This window comes from Topomyia yanbarensis, chromosome 1 (assembly GCF_030247195.1).
Source record: "Topomyia yanbarensis strain Yona2022 chromosome 1, ASM3024719v1, whole genome shotgun sequence".
Classification (NCBI taxonomy): domain Eukaryota; kingdom Metazoa; phylum Arthropoda; class Insecta; order Diptera; family Culicidae; genus Topomyia; species Topomyia yanbarensis.
The window spans coordinates 205,832,598-205,859,754 of NC_080670.1; the positions used below are offsets into that span (position 1 = coordinate 205,832,598).

The window sequence follows — 27,157 nt, forward strand, 5'->3', positions numbered from 1 at the left end:
AGTAAAACATAAATTTCTGCAGTTCAGTTGCTGCGTACTTCCCGGAGAAAAACTCTCAGCACAGTTGGTGGCAGAAATTTTCGGCATTTTCACGTTCCCATCGACCGAAACCGTATGCGTTTGATTGAGCGAGGGACCGAGTGTTGCGGGAATATCCAGTTTCGATTCCGCCGGTGAGCACGAACAACACCTTTCGACAAGAACAAAAAAGCATAACACGCACTGTTGACAACAGACAGACGTGGAAGGGACCGGTGCAAGTAGTGAGCTCTGGATGCAACCAGCTCGCGAAGGAAACGCGAGGAAAAAGTATAAATGAGTAGTAACTTCGCCCGTGTATGATGGGTATGTATGGGAAAGAGAAAAAACGAAGCACTGTCTGTAGGTACTAGGAGCTTCCTGAAGAGTCCCGTCCGGCCATAATGAAGCTGAAGATGCGTGTTCTGGTCAAGCACTAGAATCTCTGTGCCCAGGAAAGCGGCGCGAGGAAGTTCCAGGATGGTTGAGCGGTAAGTCTGCACAATATTTCCCTTGCATCTTGCTCTTCTTTACTTCGGCATTCATGTTTGGGTCAGCTAGCCTTTTTTTTAACTTTTACAATGTTTCAGTTGTTTACTACTTGGGGAGAAACTAGACACAAAAGGACACGAAAAAGTGTAATCGCGTTTGCGAGAATTGTCTGGAGAAAAGCAAAGCGATTCATCGTCAGAAAGAAAGTTCCTGAGCAGATATGTCTAGATATCGGGTAACGGTCTGGAAGAAGGCGGAACATTGCAGAAGTCAGGCCAATTGGAGAGTGGATGTGCAGATCCACTAAGGTGATCTATTGAGCGTCATTTCTAGCTCCTCAGAAGGCGTCCATGTTGGACGATAATACTGTTTCCTCGGCAGCAAGAGAAATCTTCCTGCAGCAGGACAAACTGTTTCATGTGGCACGATAGGCGGAAGCTTTGGTGTTCAGCTGACCTACAAAGCAAGGACCTATATCTGCGATTCAAGGCAGATACTGGTAAGTTTACACTCAGATTTTACCTATGATTTAGGTGAGTAAGTTAAGTTCTATTAAAGACGATTGGGAAGATTTGCACAGTTTGTAAGAAAAGAAAGAATTTCGCAAACCTGAGGGAAAATTTGATGTCGGTGAAGAAGCTAGCATTTATCTTGTGTTCATCAACAACGAAGAACTATTGAAGACACACCTAAAATTGAAATAGTACTGAAAAAGAACAAAGCAACATCTGTTCCGGACGTAAATATGTGGCATACCCAGATGGTGTAAAACCAAGAGGGATTTTCTGCTGGAAAACTGTGATAACAAGCAGGCTGTACATTGCCGAAATTCAGGCGCGACTAGTGGCTATAGAATTTCTTCAAAATGCAAGCATGGACTAAGAAGGAACCTCTTCGTTTGGATTGCCATCAGGTAGGTCCGAAACTAAGCCAGATTTTACTGGTTCATTCAATGCTTGTTATTTCGCCTCCTCTGAAGGATCCCGTTGGCATGCAGAGGGCGTTTTTTTTCCGTTGACGAAAAGCAATTGTATGAATCGAACATTATTCGTCTGAAATCAGAAAAGCAAATCAGCAAGCTTTCGGAATTTAAAGCAAACCACCCGCTTCCTAGTAAAAAATAACACGTTGATCTTTTATTTTGGAATGAAATCACAAACCAGTTCTAAGGGTGTGAATTCTAATAAATATACAAGATTTAAACAAATCTTTTCTCGAAACTCTTACACTAATCTGGCGATTCTAATGCAACTTTGAAATCTGTCTTGTGTAATGCCTACACACTAATAGTAAAAACGCAAACACAAATTTTATTATTGCTTGTTTTTCAATAGATCTTTACACCTTAAACGTAACTGGAACAAACCGGATCGATGAGAGGAAAGTAAAGAGGAGGAAGAGTTAAACAAATAAACAAAAGTTCGTGTAATAAGTATAATACTGCCAAACTACATAAACTTAACAGATGGATTCTCGCGCTGATCCTGTTTTATTCTAACACGTTTAAAAATCTTGTTTTTTTTTCGATCCTAGCCTAAAGCGGTGAAAACTTGTTCCTATCACTAAACCCTAGCGTCTATTGCAAACCGCGGTCAGTTCAATAAAAAATGGAAGTACACAAATTTCCGATTAAGGCATTGACTTTAACTAGCTTACGAATAAATTGAAATTCCTATAGTGACGCCTCGAAATACACGCATTCTTTCTGTTCACAACCGGCAGTCGCTTTTTCTTTGTTTTGTTTTGTTTTGAATCCGAAGGAATGTGAGAATTTTACTCTTTAAATATCTATTTGCTAAGTGGCTTTCTCCCTAGAGGATAATTGGTTCCTGTTTCAGCTCCGTTTTCAGTTGGCAAACCTAATCGAATCATTATTATATAAGTACAGTTTTGTACAGTCTCACCTTCGCGTCGTTGACTTTGTTTTCTGTTTTTTTTTGTTCTTAAATTTGCTGATAAGTATAGTTTATACTAGATTGAGCAGATTCCGCTCAGAGCTTCTTCGAGCTACTGATGTCGACGTTGAGATCCTGCAGGGAACCCTTGAACATTGGCAGCAGTGGCTTCTTATCTTCTTTGGTCTTTTTGTGTTTGGCCCGATTGTTCTTGGTGTCCCTTTGAAACGGAAAATTTTCAATCTTAAACGATCCTCCAATTGCATAAAGATTATCCGCTACCCACCTGTTAACAACGCCGTCCTCCTCGTCCATCATCTTCAGTATGATGATCTGATCGTTCGAGTCAATCGGTGCGATCGAGATGTCTCGCACGGCACGGAACTTACCACAATTGTTCAGATGTTCGTTCTCCAGCCGGAAAAAGTTCCACACGAAGCGCCGAAACACTTCCAACGGAGCCAGAACCGACGTCATCAGATCTCCCGAGACGATACCGTTCTCGGTCAGGGCAAAGGAGACCCCCCAGGCAAACCGCAGCACAAGGTCTTCGATGATTGCGAAGTAATAGAAGAACTGGGGGGTGTCGATAGAAAATTAGTGATCGAAATAAAGTTGTAGGAAATGGATAGGACTTACCGGAGTCGAGTAGACGATTTCCTCCCGCAGGAAGGTATTTTCACCGGCATTCTTATCGAACAGACCCCAATCCATTTTGATGTCCCACGTGTAGGCGTAGCAGGACGACACGACCGAGCTTAGAATCCACAGCCACAGGTACGGATTGTCGTAGGTGTCCTCGTATTTGGCTAGAATCAACGATCATGAGGTTGAACATTTACGAAGCACCTTGAACGGAGAAACTTACATGCATGATAACTTCTAAGCGTAGCAAAAATGACCACACAAAACGTGGTTGAGTACTTCCCCGCGTTCACCAGATGCGGAAAGGCTTCCTTCGAATCCCGGTAACGTCTAAGGCACTGCGCAAAGCGAAACCATGCCGGCAGACAGTTCACTAGCGGTCGAATTATGTAGCTTTCCTCCATACACTGACGGGTGTCTGAGTTTGATAGAAGAAAAAAAGAGAACAATCAATTGATCACTCGTCCCATTATCTGAGAAATCTACTAGCTACTAACTTCCCGCGTCCAGCCAGTTCCCATTCACCACATAAAAGCAGCTGAGAAACTGAAAATCCAACAGTGCCGTCACCAAACTGTTCAACTGATCGGCCAACCAGAAATCGGCGAAGCCCACATGGAAGAACGGTGCCGCAATCATGCGTCCGATGATTTTCAACAGCCAAAAGCGGGCCTCGTACCGAAACACCTTGAACGGGTTGATCAGAAACGCGATCATCACGATCGTTAGTGCCAGAGGATTCACGTACGGCGGTATACTGAGGCTAGAGCTGTACAGGAAGCTGTTGAAATAAAGAAGAACATGATTTAACTTCATCGTGGACTATTAGAGATACTAACCTTAGAAGACTCAAAGTCCACACCACACCAAGAACGGCAGCCAATTCCATCAGATGCTGCTCGGAAAGATGATTCCTTGGATCCAACTCGAAAATCAACACATGATTAACACCGGACGATCTCCACCCGTAGATGTTGACCCCCATCAGAAAGACAAACTCGATCAGCAGCAACGGTCCTCGGTACAACCGGAAAGCGACCTTCAAATTCTCTCCCGTACTTTCGTGGAAGATCGCCGACAGAATCACAGCAATAAACAGCACGACAAAGCCACCGCTAAAAAGACCCACCTTAAAGGTAGTCCACGGACTCTGCTGCTCACCCAGCGGGGGGACTCTCAGCCTCTTCATAGCCTTCTGGCGATCACCACCCTCGAGCTGACTCGTCACCGTCGTTTCCGTATCGTTAATCAACTTATCAATATCCTTATTCGTAAAGAAGTGACTGGTTTCGACCTGTTCCTTCTGCCATCGGGAACCATTGTCCGAGCGTAACAGTTTGTCGTGCTTCTTCAGGATCTTCCGGAAGCCAGTATGGTTCAGATTCTGATAGTTCTGCAGCAGGATCAAACTCAGATAGAACTCGCTGAAGGCCAGCTTCAGCTCCTGGGCCTTCCGGTGCGGTAGATTGATCCGTTTCAGCGTGTGCCCTTTGGTTTTGCTTTTCTGCTGCGTTTCCAGCATTGTTTTTAGCTGAGCGGACAGGGTAGCATACTTGCGGGTTGCTTCGGCCAGCTTCTCCGAGTAGAAAGTGTTGATCTTTTTCAGCTCCTCGTCGCAGTAGTGGTAGAAGTTTTCGTCAAAGTTGGCAAAGTGCCGCTTGATGATGTCCTCTTCGACGCTTTCGACGGCGGGCGCTTCCTCCACGGTGGTGTAGAGCATGGCCTTCATTTCCTGGGCGGCGAGAGAGATGAAAGAATGAGTGAGTTAGGGTGACGTTTAGTTTGATTATTTTTAGTATTACATTTGAATCTGATTAGAGTTCAGAAAAGGAGACATGGAACTCAGTAAAAATTAATGTTCAAGAATTTCTCAGATGCCCCACCAAATTGCTTTTTTTGAGACGCTGGATCAAACTCTCTTATACTCAGACCACAAAATGTGTGTATGAAACTCAGATTGCTATGTGCCAATGCTACAATCAAACTACACACTAAAGCCGTGATGTCACCGAAGATCCTACCAGTTCAAATAAGGTCTTAAGTTAGCGGCTTTAACACCCGAGTGCCCGCCTACCCGTTCTGGTCCCGTCCGGGGATGTTCTGACCTCTTCATGGGTAATCCCGTCATACGGTAAATTTAATACAGAACTGATTTCTGCGTATATATCTTACAGGTAATCACAACAACACTGTCGGAGGTTATCGACGACCCACCAACAAGAAGGGATCGGAAGTGGCCATGGTTACCCTCAAGCAACATATCAACAACACAGGCGCCATCCAGTGGCCTGCGAAGATACCTGAGTGACCAGCAAAGAATCTTTGCTCAGAATCAGCCCATCTGTTTGGCGTCGCAGGAGGCATACATCCGCGACCAGATGAGCCCGGTAACATGGTTTAGACATCGCTACTTGTGGGACGACATCTAACGGTCGGTTGGTCGGGATAACGAATTCGTGACCGTCAGTTATATCCCCGTTAGTTTCCGGTAAGACTTGGAACGTGGAGTTCAAACTTCAGCCAGTCATTGGCCAACTCATTAATCGTCATGGGAGATGTAAACGAGCAGCATACGATATGGGAACGGCGTTGCCGAAGTAGTCCGCGAAAATACGGAATCAGCCTTCGATGTTACTACTTGCTTTGGGATTGTACCATTCTTGCCCCTTATTTGCAATAGTGACCACTTGCCTGTCCAGATCATGTACGACCAGACGCCAACTACTCCTTTACAAAGATACCGTAGATGATCTGGTAAATCGGGGCGAGTCATACACTCGTTGATATCTTTAATCAAGCCGGCAGAACCGGCACCCACAGGACAAATTGGAACCCTCCTTGACGGTTGATGCATTAGTGATGTCCAGGAGAGCCACCAGAACACACCAAACTGTGCTACCGGACGTGAAGAGCATTCCTGAGGATGATCCGCATTGAAGCCTAGGAGTTGATGACTTCAGCAAAAAACGCTAGCTGAACCAATATTTTGGATGGTATCTCTCGAGACTCCTCAATATCAGGCACCTCTGGTGGAGGGTTAACGGCCTAACCGGCTACGCCATTATCGTGAACGGGAGCACGACGATCTACCCCACAACCATCGTCTTTACCGGAAACGAATGCATTGGAAGTCGGCGATTATGGGCTCCCCTCCTTGACTCCCCAAACAAGAAGCGGTCGGTGTCGTTAACGCAGTGGACATGGACCCATGCTCGCCTAGCCTTTACTCTATCACCTCAATGAACAAATCTACAACATTAGCGCTATCCAAAGAAACACAAATGGCTAGCGAAGATGGCTGGGTATAGGTTGGCTTAACGTTGGCTAACCTCTACAGCGACATTCGCCGATAGTAGCCCAGTGGACGATATACACCGGGTGGTGAAGCGCAACCCGATTCATGGAAGGAGGTTCTGGTAGTCTCCACCCCAGAACGATGCCAGGGGAAATAGGGAGTCCACCCGATTTGCCTTCTTCCCTGCCTAGCTAAACCGATACCATGGTTTAGCTTGATGGATCTACTAGATGGGGCTTAAATTCCTGGATCGACGAAAGTATGCGGACCCAACGCCTATCTCGCCAGCTTTGATGAAATAGAGCGTCAATCTGTTACCGAAGACCTGCATGGCGATATCGCTACAGTCTAAGTCCATATAATACCGTGTGGTGTCACGGAATACTGCAACAGATGGCCATCCGGGTGATGAAATAGTGGCGGCGTAGTGACCACGTCTGGTATAGTTCACCATTGGCTGCTTGTCAACAATATCGTTTATTTTCTTCAGCGACAAAGTTGTGCAAAACGCAGAACCCTTAACCACTTATGCCAGTGTAACGCATCCCATCTTAGCTACAACGAAACTGGAGAAATGCTGGAGATGGGCATATCCTGACGTTTTGGAAGATCCCAATGAACAAAAAGGCGGCTAGGCTGGTTAAACTAGATGCTGGCGAACAGTAGGCTGTTGGCACCTTGTTCTAGGCTACCCGCCGTAACTTGCCGTTTACTGTAAAAGTAGTGTGGGATAATAACAACGATTGCGGTATCCTGAGGTCCGCAAACAATAGAAAATGACTGCTAGGCGTATGACCATATTGATTGAAACCTAAATAACAACTGACAACCGCACTCACACACAGAAAAAAATGTGCACACCTGTATCCGTCTTGAGTGAAACACGCGTATGCGCGAACGCTCCCCACCCATGATGGATTTGACAGTGGCCTAACGACGGCAGCACTGGAGCTGTCAAAGGGAAAAGAAACCGCATGGTCAGAAGTTTTTAATTCGTGGCGCGAATGGATGTGAGGCGACCATCTTGGTGTCTTGTGACGGTGGAGCTTAAAAGGAGGTAAGGAAAACGAAGACCAGGGCAATTGTTCTCCTCACAATATGCGGCATACGTTTGGGTCCGCGAAACGCAACACGCGGAGGGGTAAAGTGCCGATTTTTGCTACAAAAGTGAACGTTAGTCGGCACGCATACTCGTTTTCCGCAAATCGTTATTACCGTTCGGAGAAGGCCGCTAAAGGCGGGTAATTATAATCGGCAAGGCAGGAAATCGCCGCGTGGGTTTTATTTTGTGGAAGGAAAATTCCATGCGAACTGTCTTGTGCCTGATTATCGTAGAAAAGGTGTTCCGCCCCGCCCATGTCTGAAGACAGTAAGTAACCGGTAGTATGTTCCGGTCGGCCATGGTCCGGTTTCCTGGGGATTCGAAAAATTGTAGTGGCTCTGTAGGGAAAGTAACGCCAAGGACGTTGGTATACATATTGGCGGAATCTAGTCGCATGAAGGGCATGCACATGCCGGCCGTTATCTTGATGGTCTTCGCTAGGCAACAAATTGAAAGAGGAGAGCAGCATCGCAGGAATATCCAATCCGGCTAGATACACACTCGAGGTCAGAAAGCGATACCCTCGCGGGCAGACAGTCCGGACGCGACAAACTGTAATATTAAAAAAGGCATATGTCCTTCCGAAGCTGCACTTGATATTGTACCATGTAACCCGTCAGGGTAACAATTTAGCACTGGGTGGAAATTACCCTTTTTTGTGTATACACTCCGTAGAGTGTATTGTTTACGTAACATAATGTTCACCACTGTTCCTTATGATTGTTCACTTTTTCTTGTAAAATTTGTTCATTTTCGCGTTTATGAACGGTGTTGTCCGTACAGATAGATGTAGAAAATTTTGTTGAAGATTTGTGTATAAATAACATAGGGCTTAGATAGGCCAGCTGGGCGGACAGCGGCTCCCTCTGGGAAGAACACTGCGGTGTTGTCCGGGATTCTTTGCAGGGAGCAAAGAGTACAGTGATTTGTCAGCACCGTCACTAGGGAGGTTCCAACAAAGGGGCAAGGCTTACCTCCCTTAGCTAATAGCCAAGGACGCTGCCGGAGCAGTGAACGATACCATCAGGAGAAAACGGTCGCCGGAGTCCCGGCCGGGTGGAAAAAACCTTCGCCTTCCAGCCATCATCAGAAGCAGCTGATCAACTTCATCGGCAGAGTGCAGAAAAGAGGAGATTCGATGGAATAAGTCGGTAAATTTAGATTTGTTTGTACGCAAAAAACCTGAATTCTTGTAAAGGTACCTAGGCCGTCCTGATATGAAGGGTCCGCCGGGAAATCAGAACCCAAATAGTGGGAAATCGCTACTTACAATCCATCAAAATAACACAGTTCCGGCTCCATAGCGGTAAACGGTACAAGAAAGGGTGGTGGTGTACTCGTTGCTGATGCTAGTCGGAACAAAAGAATTATAACAATAACGGTCCAGAGTAACTCTGGGTGAGCTATAATAACCATGGTACTAGCACATGGGTGGCCGTTGTCTATCTCCCTCCGGACGCCGCAGATAACATAAATGTTATTCAGAAGCATATTGACCTCGCACTTGACATTGTCAATGCTCTAGCTAGAACCCCAAGCTTCCAAATGTTCGAATTATATGTCCCGGAACCACGTCCCAGACCAAAACAACTTTGGTCTAGCCGACGACTCGGACAAACCTTAACGACTGAGAGCAACCGCACTTCGGCACTAAATCAATCGACGGAATCCCAACTGCAAGGTACGCCAGAAATAATTATAAAGCTTATAACCGAAGAAGAACTACCTGCTGACTGGCTAGAGGGCCTCATTTGTCCTTTATACAAAAAGGGAGACAGACTGGAGTGCACCAATTATCGAGCAACATCGCTCCTCAATTCGGCGTACAACATTATGTCACGTATTCTGTTCAACAGATTGAGGCGGTGGGAGGAATCTTTCGTCGGCGAATACCAAGGTGATTTTTGTGAAGGCCAATCAACAAATGTTTACCCTGTGACAGATCTTAGACAAATTCCGGGAATACAACTTGCAGACACACCATCTGTTTATTTATTTCAAAGCGGCGTACGATTCAGTGAAAAGAAACGAGTTATGGCAGATAATGGTAGAACATGGTTTTCCGACGAAACTGATTAGGCTGATTCGTGCAACGCTGGATGGATCGAAATCAAGTGTTCGGATTGCGGATGAGACTTCGACGTCCTTCGCAACCTTAGACAGATTGAAGCAGGGTGATGCGCTATCAAACTTGCTGTTCAACATTGCTCTTGAAGGTGCCATCAGGAGAGGAACGGTACCGTCGTCACTCGGTCGCATATACTCCTACAATTTGCGGACGATATTGATATCAATGGAATCGACCGCCGAGCCGTGGAAGAGGCATTTAAAAGGTTAAAGGGGGACAGCAAGAATTGGTCTCACTATCAACACCAGCAAGACGAAGTACATGATAGCTGGAAGAATATGTGGGTCCAATGGTGATGTTGGTGGTGAAGTGGTGTTAGGTGGTGATAAATTTGAAGTAGTGGAAGAATTTGTGTACCTTGGAACTCTAGTGACGTGCGATAATGATGTGAAAAGGCGTCTTGCAGCTGCAAATAAGGCTTTTTACGGACTTCGTAGCCAGCTGAAGTCCCGTAGTTTGCAGACGAAGACAAAATTCGCGTTGTACATGACATTGATAGTTCCAATTGCCTTGTACGGCCATGAAACGTGGACGTTAAAGGAAGTTGATCGTAGAGCGTTCGGTGTCTTCGAACGTAGGGTGCTGCGAACAATACTTGGCGGTAAAGAAGAAAATGGCATCTGGCGGCGTCGCATGAGTCACGAGTTATACCAAGTGTATAAAGGAGTGGTTATTGCCAAGCTAATAAAAACGGCAGACTGCGGTGGGCTGGTCATGTGGCACGAATGCCGGAAGAACGACAGGCGAAGATAATATTCAGTAGAGAACCGGAAAGAGGCCGACGACTCCGTGGCAGGCCGCGTACGCGATGGCTGTTTGCAGTGGAAGAGGACCTAAAAGCACTCAATGTACAGGGTGACTGGAAGAGATTGGCCCAGGATCGGGTCCAGTGGAGGAGAATTCTTCACTCGACGTAGATTTAACGAAGCGAATTGTTGCCCATCAAGTAAGTAAAGTAATAACCGCTTCTTCTACCCTCGGCATCTCAATCTGGCATCTGAACGAAATCCCAAACTTTTTTGGTCTTTTGTAACTGGGAAGCGTAAGGAGAGTGGGCTTCCTTCTAGCATGACTTTAGCAAAGGAAAGTTCAAGCAGGACTCATGGCGTTTGTAATTTGTTTGGAAAACATTTTTTCGAATGCATTGGAATCAGTTTAGACTACTTCAGTACAAATCGTTGAAACCGGACTGGGAGACGTTCTCTTTAATGTGACGAATCTAGGTAACATTCCATTTTTCTAATAAAGGCATTTTTGCGTCCATTGATCAGTTGAAATCCTCGCCGATGTATTGTCATGTATGTCATTGATCGGAAGGGATCAACGAGTAGTTCGACCAGTCTACTTACTACCTCTGCTGCAGTCAGACCTACAATCGAGCCAAATGAACAGCATGCCTCTCGATCTAGTGTGCATTGTCTTGAGAATAAAGAAAACATCGGATTATTCTTGTCATTATGAGTAAAGTTGACGAAAAAGCTCTACATCGACCCAACGCCACGGTCGTCGACTATAAATTTTGTTCAATGCGATCGAGTTTTTGTGAAGTGGAATATTTTCTGAAGGTAAAAATGCAACATAGGCTTATGGAAATCTTCTACCTCGCAATGCAGTGTTAAAAGCGTTCAACACGTTAGCACACACACGGGGTGGAGATAGCGTAGTTGGTAAATCGATTGCCTTGTACGCAGCTCATCTGGGTTCAATTCCCAACCCCGCACATAGGGTTAAAGATTTTTCTAAAGAGCTCTCTCTAGCCCGACAAAGAGGCTAATGACCATAAGGTTAAAACCTCTATAATAAAAAAAAACGTTAACACAAGCCGAGCGTTTTGCTTTGCAGAGCAACTTAAAACACGTGGTTGAAAGTGACAACGTTAAAATTAAGATTTCCGTATATATTGAAAATGATTATATAGATGTAAGGCTACATGACCTATCACCTTGTACCACACCTGAGCCAATTAAAAAATGCATGTCGTAATACGGAGAAGAAGAATCCGTTACACCTGATACTTGGCGAAACTTCTTCCCGGGTACTCCTAACGGCGTTTTTGTAGTGAGGATGCGGGTTGAAAGGCCTGTACCCTACTATTTGACAATAAAACTCACTTTACTGGTCAACAATAAGTGCAAGAAGCGGAGAAGCCAGCTCCGACCTGGACGTGAAAAACAAAGAGAATTAAATGACCCCCTCCCCCGCAGTATGTCAACAAATTTTTCGTCCCCGCGAAAGATCTCTGCTCGCAATAAAAAGTTGCGCGCATGAGATCCAGATTTCTAAATAATGTGAACATATACAAGATCCACGGCTCTGTTAAACTACCGCTATGAGCCGTGTCAAATAAAGGAAATAAAATAAAGTAGTTCGGCCGCACCCACGCCGTATTGCCTGTCTCTCCATCAACACGCGTCACATGTGAAAATCGAACCACAGTGGAACAGATGCTAGTGCACTGACCGAAGTTCGGTAACTTACTATGACCAACCATTCTCCATCGGAAAGATCCACGCCAACGACTTCGCGCGAGAGGAAGTACTACTATCCTTTCCCAAGAACCCGGGAGTTGATTTTGGTCACTATTCAATTGCTGATGGGTTCTTCACACGTGTCGCAAGCAGCACCAGATACAGCCTTGAACTTTGTCGATCCTGGATCCATAATCTTGGCTGCTGGGTCACAGATCTTAGATCCTTGATCTTCGATCATGAATATTGGATAAGTAAATAACAATTTGCAAATTTTGTAAAAATCGATGTCATTATTTTTTCTTTTAATATCGCAAGGCGAGGTTCAATAAATAAATAAAACGGCCTAATTGGCTTATTTGGCGCCTAGGACTCCAACACAGTTGTAATGTGTATGTTGTCTACATATAACGCGATGTTTGCAATTCGCCATCTGATTTAATTACATTTGGCAAAAACAAGTCCTTAACAAAATTTGAAATTTATTGTAAATTAAAAACGACTCCGTTTAGCTTACGCATCAAGTGAAGCGTTCTACAATCCCTTTGCGGAATTTTAGACCTCTGGTTTAACAGACTTCATAGCCGATTCTCAACCGTTGTATTGCTAATATTACTAACCAACGTTTTTAATGGAATTGAGTTTGGTTCTCGCAAAACAGCGGTGGTGTGAGCTAACCAGTAATATATTTCAAGCTAGAACCCAATCGGATTTTGAGTTCACTGGCGCATAACAACCGATTTTCTTCCTTGAACCATATAACAACGGATCTGCACTCTACAGAGCTCGAAACATTCAAATGTTTTCTAAAAAAAGTTCAAGCCTTTGGAGCTCACAGATACAGTACGCCTTCTTCGTAGAACCTCCCTCAGTAAGTCACCGGTGATAGAGATACGAGATAATAGACGAAATACAAACAGTACAAAGCCTCCGTAATCAACCAGGTTGTCAAACGTCACTGCATTGTATTTGATATATAGAGCAGTTCAAATTGTTCTGTTTGAAAAACGCCATTTGAGTGATTTATGATCCAACAGCAGCAGCAGGCTGTGCTATCTATAATGGAACAACAGCAGGCAAGCAGACAACAGCGTGTGACGTTGAATTCGCTTCTTTATTTGGAAATGTCACTCAATTGATTTCGGGATTGATTGAGATATGACGTTTAAAAAACGTATTCATCCCTTCCCTTCAGGCTAAAGGACTCTAGTTCGCCCCCAAATTTCAATTTAAACGATTTGCTTAACTCAAAATTAAAACATCGAAGTGGCTTAATACTAAACTAGCTGGGTAAGTCTGAATGTTCGTTTTAATACTCCTATCTCACTTCCAGATTCTTCGAAACAAACAGGAACCGAAAAAAGCTCATGTCTGTTTTGCTCCGTTTTTTTGATAGCAGATGACGAAGAAAGTGAAAAAAATAAATGCAGGAACAATTTCCTGGCAGTTTGCTGCAGAATACTTCCATGCTTCAGTCGACCCAAGTGCATGTCCGTCTCCTGGTACAAACCTAATAGGTCACGTAACCTCACGTGAACACCCACCCACGGATCCCGTGTCCGTTTGAAATCACAATTACAATGCCTTGCCGCTCGCCCGTTTTCAAATTAGTGTCAAGTGCCGCCTTTTTATTGCAATCAGTCGCCATCAGCTGATCGTAAAAAAGTATATAAACACACATACGTGTTTTTACTACATTTTTCACTGTCCCATCATCGCCATCGCAAGAACGTGGCTTGTCAGAATGATGAAGCAATGGGCGTTGGGGAAAAATATGTATCTGTCATGGTAGGATTGACGACGGTTAATCTCATTCACCCACTTCGAGTGCGATGGTACCGATGGCACTCAATTACCCTCGGGTGTCGCGTCAATCGTCACCTTTCGTTTGTGTACAGAATGAACCAGTAACCTTACCCCTTGCCATTCAAAACGGCCAGCTCAATGACACATGTTTGAGCTGTGATAAGCGTGCTTTAGGAAACAGACACAATCTTCATTTGTCACCGAACAATTGATATGAATTTATGCTGGTGCCTTCGGTTACTGCTGCTAACTACTCTAATAGGGTACCAACGATACGAGCCGACAAGCAGAGTAATCCAGCTTTTTTTGCTATAATTAGAGTTTGCAAACTTAGAATAGTTGCTTTTATTCACACACACTGCACACAAGTATTGTTCGCGTTCGGGATCCCTTTTGCCGCATGCGAGGTATACCTCGCAGCACATAAGCCGCTGTATATAACACCCCCGGTGGCGGTGGAGGTATGCTGCGAAAGTCGTGCAACCTGTTGTCTGCGGTCTGTTTGGTCTGTGGTGTTAACACGTGCGTGACTAGGTATATGGGCGTGTGGTGGGTGGTTAGTGGTTGGTATGTAATTATACGAGCAAACATGCAATTAGAATCAGGTGTACCTTTTTATCAAAACTCTTACCTCGTAGTTGATGTACTGTTTGCGCCATTCTGGAGTGATATGTGCGGAGAGATGCTCCGCGAATTTCATCCTGACGGACGGTGCCGATGGCGGGTCCGCTGATCAATCACGCTACACGTTTATCGCCCTGCTAGCACATTGAACTGTAATTGGGCTTTTTTGGTTTGTTTTGGTTCTTGCACTCGATAGTTGATGCCGTTCCTTCGTGAGCCACTGATGGAGCGCTCATTGAATACAGCAGTAAGACACGGGTGCGTTTTTCCCCTTCGGTTACGAATAGTTCTAGATTGAGGACCCGTTATGCTAGAAGAGAAGAAAGTGAAAGGGGTGATTTTATTTTTTCGGAAGAAAGTAAATAAAATTATTTTCACGTCGTTTTGTAGCGCCAACCGGGATAGTTGGTAAATGTGGTTGTACTCTTTTCACACAGTGGTGAATTTTGAGGCAGCTAGGACGCAGCTAGAAAAATATTCCTCGGTGTTTTCCTCTTCAGAAATGCTTTTTGCATTTTACCGGAAGTTTTCACTTTTACCACTTTACGATAAAAATGAGCATCGGCTGGTTCCAAACAGAATTTTGAATCGAGACGATGACTGGATGACATTTTGGAACATTTTCATCGCTTTTTATTACCCAGCTAAAAGGTAAGTTGTTTGGTTGAGTTAAAAAGTATTCCATGCCTTCTCTAACCTGGCTGGTAAATAATTTAGTACAAAAATGAAAGACGCAAGACTATCTCAGTTGATTCTCAAAGATTATTAATATTGTATTAAGGTGAAGATATGTATAAGCCAGCAACGCACGCTGGTTGCTAGGCACCGACGCGCTTGTTTACATTGAGAAAAATGGAATTCGAAGTGAAAATTCAAACGCACAAATGAGAGCTTTCGGACATTTTTCTTCGGTCATCTGTACTTTGGCAGAAAATTTGAAGTTTTGTTAGTAAACGATTAAAGTTTCGTGGGTGTTTTTGCATTTCAAAAAGTGCACTAATAATGAGAAGAAAAATAAGGGTGATATTTTCGCACAAAATAAGAGCTACAGATGGAATTCCGTCAAAAACTCGGGTTGATTATATAGGAAAATGTTCTAGCTTCCTCAAGTAGCAGTTTCGGAGTACACCAGCAAGGTTAGTGTATTGAAAAACACATTTTTATTATTTGCTCATGTCAGATTCATGGTTAGGCAGGGGAGAGGGGTGTGTGCGGCGTAGGAGCTATGTTTTGGCTCGCATGTATAATGTCCTTAAAGAGATATCCTACCGATGGAGGTAAAGGACCTAACACACTATGTGCGAGGGTTGGAGACCGAGATTGAGTGGACCTCTGTACGCCTATGAGAGGGACTCTTTGGCACGCAGGTAGCCTATACCAGGCTACCGGTTGCGGAAGCCAAAAAGGTCATCGAGAAAGGGAAGCTGAAGGTCGGCTGGTCAGTATGCCCAGTAAGCATACCGCAGCCGTCTTCAGTGGACAGGTGCTATCGGTGCCTAGAGTCTGACCATAGGTCCTACGACTGCAAGGGTCCAGACAGAAGTAAGTTGTCGCTGTGGTGAAGAGGGACACAAGGCGCAGGAATGCGATAGGGTACCAAAATGCCTTATCTGCGCCAGTAAGAAGCAAGACCGTAACCATGTCCCTTCGGCGAGGCCAGTAAGAAGAAGCCGTGCAAGTAACACAGCTGAATCTTAACCACTGTGCATTTGCCCAGGAGCTGCTGTGGCAGTCGGTCTCGGAGTCGACGACAGAGGTCGCCCTCCTATCCGTCCCGTACAACGTCCCTGCCGATAACGGCACTTGGGTGGCGGACGGGTCTAGGATGGCGGCAATCGGCACAACGGGAAGGTTCCCGGTCCAAGAGGTAGTACACTCCTATGCGGAGGGTGTCGCGATTACCAAGATCAATGGTGTGTTCTATTGTAGCTGCTATGCCCTACCAAGGTGGCCTATAGAACAGTTCAACCAGATGATCAACAGGCTCTCGTCCGACCTAGTGGGTCGGAAGCCGTTCGTCATAGCGGGAGACTTTAACGCTTGGGCAGTAAAGTGGGGCAGCCGCTGTACAAATAGCAGGGGCCGTGCGACGCCGCTATGCCGAGAAAAAACCTGCCAAAAACGGCAGATGCCCGGTATACTGGTGGAGTGCCGAGATTGCAGCTCTACGATCAGCCTGCCTCAAAGCTAGACGTAGGATGCAAAGAGCCCGCTCCGAGGATGCAAGAGAGAACCGCCGTGAAGTATTTCGGGCTGCCAAATTGGCCCTTAACAAGGTCATTAAAAGCAGCAAGAGAGCGTGTTTCGACAACCTGTGTGAGAGTGCCAACGCGAATCCGTGGGATGACGCCTACAGGATCGTGAAGGCAAAGACCAAAGGGGGTCTCTTCACCACCAGAACGGTCTCCGGACCGGTTGGCGACGATTATCGAAGTACTCTTCCCGTCTCGAGCCACAAGCCCCTGGCCACCTGCACTACGAGACAGTGCGGGCACGGCCGAAATTGTGGCTCCTGTGACGAATGAAGAACTACTCGTAGTGGCTAATTCCCTAGCAATGAACAAAGCTCCAGGGCCGGATGGAGTTCCAAACAACACTCTCAAGGCAGCGATCATAGCGAACCCGAACATGTTCAGGCTAGCTATGCAGAGATGCCTTGACGAGTGCCGCTTCCCCGATAGATAGAGAAGGCAGAAATTGGTGTTGTTGCCGAAGCCTGGGAAGCCACCAGGCGACCCATCGGCGTACAGACCAATCTGTCTGATCGACACGACTGGCAAACTGCTTGAGAGGATCATCCTCAACAGGTTAACCCCGTACGCAGAAGGTACGGACGGCCTGTCAAGCAACCAGTTTGGCTTTCGGAAGGGTAAGTCTACGGTGGACGCTATCAACTCAGTGATAAATACTGCCGAGATAGCGATCCAACGAAAAAAGCGAGGCATTCGATACTGTGCGTTAGTGACACTTGACGTGAAGAACGCATTCAACAGCGCAAGCTGGGATGCCATCGCGCTCTCGTTGCACCGGCTTAGCCTACCGGTGGGTCTGTACCGGATATTGGAAAGCTACTTCCAGAACCGCGTACTGCTATATGAGACCGATGCCGGTCAGAAAAGGGTTCCGATTACCGCCGGAGTCCCGCAGGGCTCGATCCTAGACCCGGTGCTATGGAACCTCATGTATGACGGGGTTCTAAGACTGAAGTTCCCTCCTGGGGTCAAGATCACCAAGACGTAACCTTGGAGGTCTATGGGGAGTCAATCCCTGAGGTAGAACTAACTGCAGAGCACGCGATCAACACAGTGGAGGAATGGATGAGCGCGAGAGGCCGGGAGCTCGCTCAGCATAAGACGGAGATAGTTATCGTCCACAACCGCAAGTCGGCACAACATGCATTTATCCATGTGGGAGAAGTCGCGATCACTTCACAGCGAAGTCTGAAGTCTCTCGGAGTCATTATAGACGACAAGGTGACCTTCGGCAGCCACGTCGACTATGTATAGAGAGCGTCGACTGCTGTTGCGGCACTATCGAGAATGATGTCCAACAGGCTACTGGCAGGCGTTGCCGTATCTATCCTCAGGTACGGCGACCCGTCATGGTCAAGAGCACTGAGGGTAACCAGTTACCTACGGAAATTGGAGAGCACCTACCGCGTGATGTGCCTCAGAGTGATATCTGCCTACCGCACGGTATCACACGATGCATCCTGTGTGATAGCGAGCATGATGCCAGTCGGGCTGGTCATTCGGGAAGATGAGGAGTGTTTCGAGCTACGTGAAAACGGAGGAGCCCGCGAGTGCACCAGGGTGACCTCGGTCGCCAGATGGCAGCGTGAGTGGGATAACTCCTCGAAAGGTAGGTGGACTCAGATTGCCAGCAGGTTGCAGAGAATCTGGCGCACCGAGCAGCAGACGACAAGCATGACTAACTTGTGATTGGTTAGTTAGAGCGGAAAGGGTTGAACGCGGAGAAGTGAGCGAATGGTCTGCTCATGCTGAGGCAAGTGTGGCGCATCGGGTGACAACCGCGGTAGTCACACCGTAGCATGACAGAAGAGTGCGTAAATAGAAGTATGTATGGACTGCCCATGCCGAGATGGGAGGGTCGTAACGTAGAATGATGGTACCTATCGCTATTGATACCTCGTGGCGTGGCAGAGGAGTGTAGGGTGAGCGTCCAAGTAAGTCTCACATGGTATGCTAGTAAGCTTCACATGGAGTGTCAGAGCGAGCGTCAGGGTGTGACTGAGCGAGCACCCAAGTAAGCCTCATACTGGATGTGTGCGTGCGTGAGCGAGAGTGAGTGAGTACAGTACTGCCATCCCCCCAGAAGTAATGCCGGGAGATAGTTCCTGGGGGAAAGATGGCGGAGCCCAATGGAGTTTAGTCGGTATCTCCCGTTAGGAAGTTTAGTCCTGGTCGAGCCCGACACTCCAGTAAAAGTTGTTCAGAATTCGAACAGGTTCCTCCAGATCTTTCTACCAAGACTGCTCCGCTAAGACAACCGGTAACAACAGGAACTTTGAATGGGATTTTGAGCATAAAGGTTGATGCTAATGATCTCGGAGGAGACTACGCTACTGTCCACCACCAGATTGATTCTTCTATGCAGCAATCCTTACGATTGGTTGTTGGATTTTTGAATTGGTCACAAATTCACGAAAGTAAGACGTTCTCCGATCAATCCCTGAATGATTTGCTAACGCCAACTTTAAAGGTAATGAAGCTCAGAGATGAGAGATCTTTGTTCTTAGGAACTAGACGAACTATCGGGTGTAGATCTACCCGCAGACAATCTTTCACAAGTGTCGAAACTTCATCATCCGTCGTGCTGGGATCGAACGCAGCCAAGTAGACCCATAACAGCTCCTTACGTGGTGCAACTGTACATATCGTTTCAAACGCAGGTTTGGCTTCACAAATATTAGTGATTTTTGCTTTGACTGGATCATCTTCACACTTGCACTTAGGAGGGTTTGGAACAACATTATATGCGGCAATCCTTTTTGACCACCCAGTCCTTCTCTGGTACTCATTCTTCCAGGTTTCAGGTAAGCTAGCACCGCCACAGAAAACACCAAGGATTACGATTGGGATACAATCATAGTTCATCTACAAAAGGAGCTACCGTAGAGTAAAGCAAGGCTTGTGATACAGAGAACAGTATATATCGGACAAGTAATCTCCTACACGAACACTGTACTTGACAACAAAAAGCTAGCTGCTATTGCAAAAAATAACCAAACTGCACAATACAGTCTTTCAATTTCATCAAAAGCTGTCTTTCCACTACTAGGTGAACACTATCTCTGGCGAAACTGCCTCTATAGGAACAAAACCCAGCTCAGGAATTCCGGCCGCAAGAATGAAGACACCCGAAAAAGTAGAACCGAAGAATCCAGGCGAATGCCGGCGCGGGGAACCCGGGATATCTACGGGTAAGTTCTACTAACCTCATAATCCGATCAAACCGATTTATCGCACTCTACCCTCCTACAGTGTAAGGGTACAAATCAATGCCAAACCTCAGAGTCATTAAAGAAAACACCAGACTCCAACCTGCCTGCTCACCGTGCATCAAAAAGGCTCCTTTCCCGTGCCACTTTCGAATCGGGAAGTGCCTAAACATCCGATGAGTTCTCCAGCAATTGCTACCTACCCTTTCTATAGAAACACCAACAACAGGCGAACGAAAGATCTTCTGTACGAATACCGGCTGCAAACTCGTCATCAACCGTACCACCGACTGTCACAAGATCCATCACAATGAGATCTAGCAGTGCACCTGCGAGTAAAAGAGATCTAGCCCAGTTCCATGATCACTACCCGATGGATTAAATTGCACGCTAGCCATCCAGTGGAACACCAACGCCCGGAGAGCAAACGTATTATTGCCGCACCGCGTCCAAGTGCCTAACCATTCAAGAGACACTTAGGGCTTTAACCGCGATGAGTCCTCCGCGCGGGATACACATAAAGAGCGATACGGATCTATCACCGGGGCTCGATCACCGAGCTAACCTGTCGTCTGACTCGGTGACATTGGGACACCGTCCTGATTGTGGTCGCAAGAAAGCTTAACTTCACAGCGATCATTTTTCCATTGAACACATTGCGGCGTGGTTGTTGGATCCATGATGGACAGGACGGGACCACGAAGATAAGGTTTCGGATGCTCTCGATCGCACTGCAATTATTCGCTGGAGCTAGTAGATATTCATGATCCACGCTGCAAAACTATGCATCCTCCAAACCAAGGGAGCACGACCCAACCGTGTGGTTCACTGGTGAAACCTAGAAGCAGTGAAGGCGATCAAAACTCAATGAAAGGTTATTCGAGCTCTTAAAAGCACTACCCTTAATCACCATTTTCTCCGTCTGAGGAACCAGCCCATTGAGGAAACCAGCTATGGAGAAGTGTGAAAGCCCTAAGCGACAAAAGGAGACAAAACGGCTTCGCATTATCAGTCAAGGTTCCCACGACAGTTGAGCTTGCCAATTAAATCGGAAAACACTTTGCGCTTCTTTCTGGAGACACCTCCCTCCCTCCTACATTTCTGAAAATGAATAGGTCCAAAGAACGCACCCCTACAACATTCACGCCGAATTACAACAGGCCTTTTTGTGGTGTGGAACTAGCCACAGCGCTGAGTATTATATTATAATAGTACAGGGTAATTCTGCCGGACTCCCAAACGTTGGTTATCTCCTGTTAGCAAATCTACCCCCGCTTGGCAAGTGAGCACTATTGGACGGATTCAACAGGATCTGTGAAGGTAGGTCCTTTCCAGACAGCTTGAAATTAGCACTCACGGTATAGTCTCGACTCCTGCATAGGTAAGACGATGGAAAGAATGGAAAGCAGATGCCGGATGACCCTCCTTGAGGAAGAGGATCTTCTCGACCGTCGCCTGTTCACAATCCTTAATCAGTAAGGTTTAAAAAGCTTCAAAAGCCTGGACTGTAGTGTATTGGCACTGTGGGAAACTCACAACCTAACCACTAAAATACTTCTTACCCTTAATCCTTCTTCCACACGAAATTACATAACATTGTTAGTTTAGCTCCCCGCTTCGTCCCGATCTGCTCGAGCTAGTCCCCGGCGGTGGACTTAGCCTGCTCAACGGACCAGCCAGTAGATACTAAGGACTGTCCAGCGATTCCGATGAAGCCTGATGTCCGGTTCACTGGCACCTGGCGACAACCTGATCCTGTTGCTACGACACGTACTACTCACCTGGTCCCCGGCGGTGGACCTAGTCTGTACCGACGAAAAGTTCTCGGCAGCGGAATTTCTCCCGAAACCCGATTTGTGGCATCACGGCGGCTTTCTAGCCGACGGTGCTAATTTGTTGATCACTTCGCCACTTCCTCTGCAACTCAGAATTCTTGAAGAGACCCGGCACTGGTATGTATCTAGGCTGCTTCGGCGAAATAGTAAGTAACATCGCCATCCTAGATCTCACTAAGACATACAACACGGTATGGTCCGAGGGAGTCTTCCACAGGCTGCACTAATATGGGGTGTCCGTGGTAATATTGGCTTCTTCATCAAGGAGTACCTCAGCGACCGAATTTTCAATGATCGGATGTCTTTCGGGAGGCCAACGGAGTCCCCCAACGCTCGGTGCTGGCCGTCACACTATTCCATGTTAGCATTAACACCAGACTTTTGAAGTGCATATTCGTGTTTGTTTACGCCGACAATGTAATAAGTGTAGCTATCGTGAAAATCGCAGTTCGCACAAGACCGAAGCAGTATGTCACCGTAAATGCCGGGGAATTGTCTAAATCGGTTTCCGCATCTCAGTCTAAAAACGTGCCCTTTCGCATTATTGCAACTCATACTATTCAGCTACTGGTAGGCCGGTCAAACTCGCTGCAGCCGTAATTCCATTCCGATGGAATGATGTAGACGCGCTGCTGTGTCACGGAGCAGTCGTGTTGGCTTCGATTCTACTGCCCAGAATGCGTTAAGATTGGTGTTCTTCCCTGCTGCTGAACACTGACATACCGCTTTTACCGGCGTTCCTTGTCATACAGTTACACAGTTGCACTGGGTTTACAGTCGCGTCTTGCACGACCGTGGTTCAAATATAGACAGCAGCCTGGATGTATCCACCAGAGCAGGCAACTTTCCCAAGTACTGTCAGAGCTAAATTATTCCAAATTGTCGAGCACAAATATTAGCAGAATGCGCTATTAACTTATATTGATTAAGAATTCTTACTAGTCATTACTCACTATTCGTGTTCATGAAATAGTTAACAAAATCATGAACTTTTATTTATGAATTCGTACACTGGCGCTTGCTTCATAGAACTTTATTCACGATCTATCTTGTGTGCTTGTAATATTTTGAGGATACCTCTAATCATCTTCAATTTTATGTAACTCTGCACATGATCATGAAATTTTTACGTGAACTACTTCATAAAATTTGACAATTTATTCATGACACATCAAACATCGCCTTACTCTACATAGGGTGAGCGGGATTGAAGCGGGCCTCGCCCGTCGCCCATCTGCTCACTTTTCTTCATAGAAACCGCTGCCAATGCTATTACCTTAGCCAAGAAACCTGAAGATACTACGGCAGTGATCTCTTCCGACTCCTTCTCGATCACAAAGGCACGGGAACCAGCGGGGTCCAAATATTCCTGCGTCCAAACCATACAGCAATAGTGTGGTCCGCTAACCACTATATGCTAGCTTCCCGGGCACAGTGGAGTCCGCTGGAACGAGCATGCTGAATACTTGGCCGCGCTCGAATGCTTCTCAGGCGCTTTTACAAAGTCATTCGACATTAATACAATATTCAAAACGAAAGACTCCGAGTACTTTGTTACTCTTTGGAACCTTCAAGGCTACCCTCAGAAGGTGAAAGGAGATATTGAAAAGTGGACCACGAAAACCGGGTAGAACAAAGTGCGCTCTCTTTCCTCTTGGATATATGGTCAGACCATGACCCGCGTCGATCCTCCAATGTGTGCCGGGAGTTCGACGACAACACAATTGGCCCATCCCGAGCAAACGACTCAGTACACGAAAAGGCACTGCTCGCTTTTTTGAGGGACACCAATGTTTTCGAATCCATCGAGGGCAAACTGCGAGCGCGATTGTTTCTAAACACCTATCTACCACATTCGCTCAGTGAGTTCTCCGCCAAATCCGGACACCACGGTTAAAGCCCTATAAATAATAACAATAATTCTACCCAAGTATTTGACAAAGATGTTGAAATTAGTTGAATGCCCAGCACATTTCTGATAGTCTGACAGTCCGGACTAAGTGACATTGTATTGTTTTCGAAAAAACGAGTTTGAATCGCAGCAGAATTTACGTTACAACAATTCGAAATGAATTTTTGCCATAATCCTTGCTTATTGTAACATATTTTAAAGCTGGTAAAAGCCGAATGTAGCTGAAGAAATTCTTTATCCAGTGCTATATTTATCTCATTTTTCAGATTTTGCGACTTAGTCCTGTTGGACATGACACCGACCATATGTGGGTCGAAAGTCCCAAGTCTTCGTATTCACTGGCTGCTCGCTCGATTGGCGAGCGATGAATGAGCTGAATTACATGTGGTTGTTGCAACATAACGTTACATTCCATATCAATAAATTTCAAAGATTCAACCGTCCATGTTGAAGTGAAGGCAGAATCCCCCGAATCAAGTCAGAGTTATAATGAGTGGTTTAATTCGAACGGGAGCTCCGGCAGAAACCGAATCCAACCAGTTGCTGTTATCTTCCAGGGTATGGTTGTTCGGGAAATGGTACATTTCGGGAAATTAGGTACAACCTTCGTCATGACAAACAATATTCAAAAAAAAACAATTCCAACAAAACTGCAGGCTTAACAAACTACACTTTCAACACTTTCAGCGAGAATATTGCTTCAATATCAACAAACATTGCCATGGATACGATGCATAGATCAACGCTGCTTGGGGCTGTGCAAAGCTTTGCTTCAAACGGTTGACCTTGAACCAGGCCTACCGAGAGATCGTTCTTCAATGATATATTCAATGTCTCTTATAACTCTAGCTTGAGTTGATCTTTGGTACGACCTTCGGTTTTGTACCCTACCGGAACTGCATTCAGGACACTTTCCAGGGTAAAACTACATGCCCAGCGCAAGAAAACGATAATGCAAAAAAACAATCACGACACATCGAAAACAGTTTAGTTAAAAAACATCAGAAATAATAGTTGATTTGTAAAAAACAATTAGTGTGCTTGTGAGGACACCCGCTACGTGCAGAGAGGAAAAAAATCGAAAATAAATGTCCCAATCGAATTTAAAAACTTTAGTGAAGGCGCCAGCTACAAACAAAATCGGACACTTTGGAGGATGAGTATTCGAACAGATTCTTCCCGATTTTTCTACCAAGACTGCTCCGCTAAGACAACCGGTAACAACAGGAACTTCGAATGGAATTATGAGCATAAAGGTTGATACTAATGATCTCGGAGGAGAAAACTAATTCATTATTTGATAATTCGTTGCGTACCACTGATTTGCCAACGAACCCTTTGGACGCAGATCCACATTGCAATTGAATGATTCGTTCAACCGGTCAGACATGGTTTCGAAATGTGTCAAAATTATCCCGTAACAAGTCTGTCTCATTAAGCCAACTGTTCACTGTCAGCTTGGTAGCTAGCATACACGCTAATAGAACGCTAATTTGTTATTGCTTTGCACATCAAAAGAAAAAAAAAATAACAGAAACCTTGGTGTGCAATTTGCCATCCATAATGAAGCGATCTAGCGAAACATAAATTATGAAAACGACATCTGACGATGGTGTATCCGATGTAGTCGATAATTACCGTAGGATTATTTTAAAAAATGTTACTTCCGATCATTTATCAGGTTTATTAAAATTCTTTGTACATGTTTCCTTCATTCTGACGCAATTTGAACAGGTAAATAAAACAAAATAGAAAAAAAACGGCTCTGCATCGAATAAAGTTCATGGCCACCTTTGATTACCATTAACAACAAGCAGCATTCCAAGGTGCTGATCGCGAGATAAAAATGCACTGCTGGATGCAGCAGGGACAAAAAGATAAACTTCACAATGTTGCACAAATCAAACACACTCGAATGAAAAGCTAACCGGGCACGATTACACACCAAGCATTCTTCGAACACGAAAAAACTTGCGTTTGTACCAGTGGGTACATACTACCAGTATTGCGTCCAGGAACCTCTTATCAGCACGGCAGCGACGACGACGAACAGATCACCAACCAACCAGACGAAACCCACGATTGCCGCGGGACTGCTAAGCTGACCGTGCGCAAGCTGGTTGCAACCGACTAGCTGCTTCTATTAACCTGTTTGCGCACAACACAAACGGCCGAACGTTTTGTTTACCATACCAACCAACCAACAATGGTGTGCCGGAGGGCGGTAGGGCACAAATTGCGCGCCCGCGAGATAACGATCTCGTATCAATTATAAACAATTTACAATAGAAGATCCGCGCGGGCGCTTGTTGCCGCCCAACAGTACTAGCTCTCGAAGCTCGGCCCGTTGACAGTATTCTACATTTGATAAGCACTCGCTCTCTCATCAGGACGGATGGACGGACGGACGGACTGCACATCACCCGCAGATAGATTCCACTATCAGCCTTGGAGCGATTCAATTATAAACTGAGAACGAGATAAAAGCAAAACTCTGATTGTTCCTTCAACGTTCGCATCAATCTTATTAGTTTGTGAGCCATAAAAAAAGGCTTCCATCGTTTCCCAATTAAATGCGGAGTGTTTCGCTTGGTTTACGGACGGGACGACACATTGCTATATAGCATGGGGGGACGATATTTATAGAAACTCGAACTTTCCTCGTCTTCCGTGCACTGGTCGGTCGGTCAGCCGGCCGTCTAGTTAACGCGCGAGGGCTAAAAAAGTTCTTGCCACGTTCAATTAGGCATCAGCTGGCGCGGGGTGGACTTATTCTATCGCCGACTTTTACCTACTGTCTATCGCTAGAGACTAGTTTGCTCTATTTGTGTGTAAATACATTTTTGCATATCATTAGGTTGTTTGTTTGCTGAACCCGATTTAATGTTTCTGTTGCTGTGCAGCCATTACTAACCGCTAGTTCCTGTGCGAGATCCGGATTCCAGCGCAGTTCTACAGGAACAAAGAGATTTTGCTCACTAGGTAATAAATCAAAACACAAAAAATGCACTCGCGACTGACCGAGATGGTGGGACACGCAAAAATCCGTCTTCGGAGAAAAGGAAGCCCCGCGGAGACGCGAGAAGAAAGTAATGCACAGAAAAAATACAACACTTTTTTTTTGATTACGAAAACAATTTCGGAGCGCGATTCCGCGGAAAAAGGTCAAGAACGACCCAAACACAACGGGGCGAACGAACGAACTGACTGACTGGCTGGCCGAATTGTCAAATCGAATGCATTTACTGCCGTGTCAAAACAAAAAGTCAATGCAACTGATGCAACTTGAATCGCGCGAGGGGCGACCGCATATAAATGATTGTGCAAAAAATGGTAGGGCTGGGCTGTTTGCTGAAAATTCGAGCAGTTCTAATGCTACAATTTTTGACTGTTTTACTACGAAATTTGATACAAAATTTTGAAGAAACTGTCGTAAGGCTCTTGATTTACAATTCTTCAGAGATAAAACGAGGTTT

General features: G+C 45.6%; 1 protein-coding gene across 1 annotated transcript; it reads right to left on the reverse strand.

Annotated features, from left to right (window-relative positions):
* Positions 1 to 2,306: 2,306 nt before the first annotated feature.
* LOC131689276 (solute carrier family 53 member 1) lies at positions 2,307 to 26,891 on the reverse strand. The gene is made up of 8 exons (XM_058974257.1): positions 26,596 to 26,891; positions 14,481 to 14,783; positions 3,890 to 4,782; positions 3,548 to 3,831; positions 3,274 to 3,468; positions 3,045 to 3,214; positions 2,692 to 2,981; positions 2,307 to 2,625 (listed from the first exon to the last, which is right to left on the reverse strand). The coding sequence occupies exons 2-8, from the start codon at positions 14,547 to 14,549 to the stop codon at positions 2,502 to 2,504; spliced, it is 2,025 nt and encodes a 674-aa protein (XP_058830240.1). The 5' UTR covers positions 14,550 to 14,783; positions 26,596 to 26,891; the 3' UTR covers positions 2,307 to 2,501.
* Positions 26,892 to 27,157: the final 266 nt, after the last annotated feature.

What these genes read in the sequence shown, in the direction of transcription:
- LOC131689276 (XM_058974257.1), bottom strand. Translation starts at nt 14,549, where the DNA reads ATGAAATTCGCGGAGCATCTCTCCGCACATATCACTCCAGAATGGCGC. An exon ending in TGGACTTTGAGTCTTCTAAG is followed by an intron (nt 3,832 to 3,889) that starts GTTAGTATCTCT and finishes TTATTTCAACAG; the next exon opens with CTTCCTGTACAGCTCTAGCC. An exon ending in GAACTGGCTGGACGCGGGAA is followed by an intron (nt 3,469 to 3,547) that starts GTTAGTAGCTAG and finishes TATCAAACTCAG; the next exon opens with ACACCCGTCAGTGTATGGAG.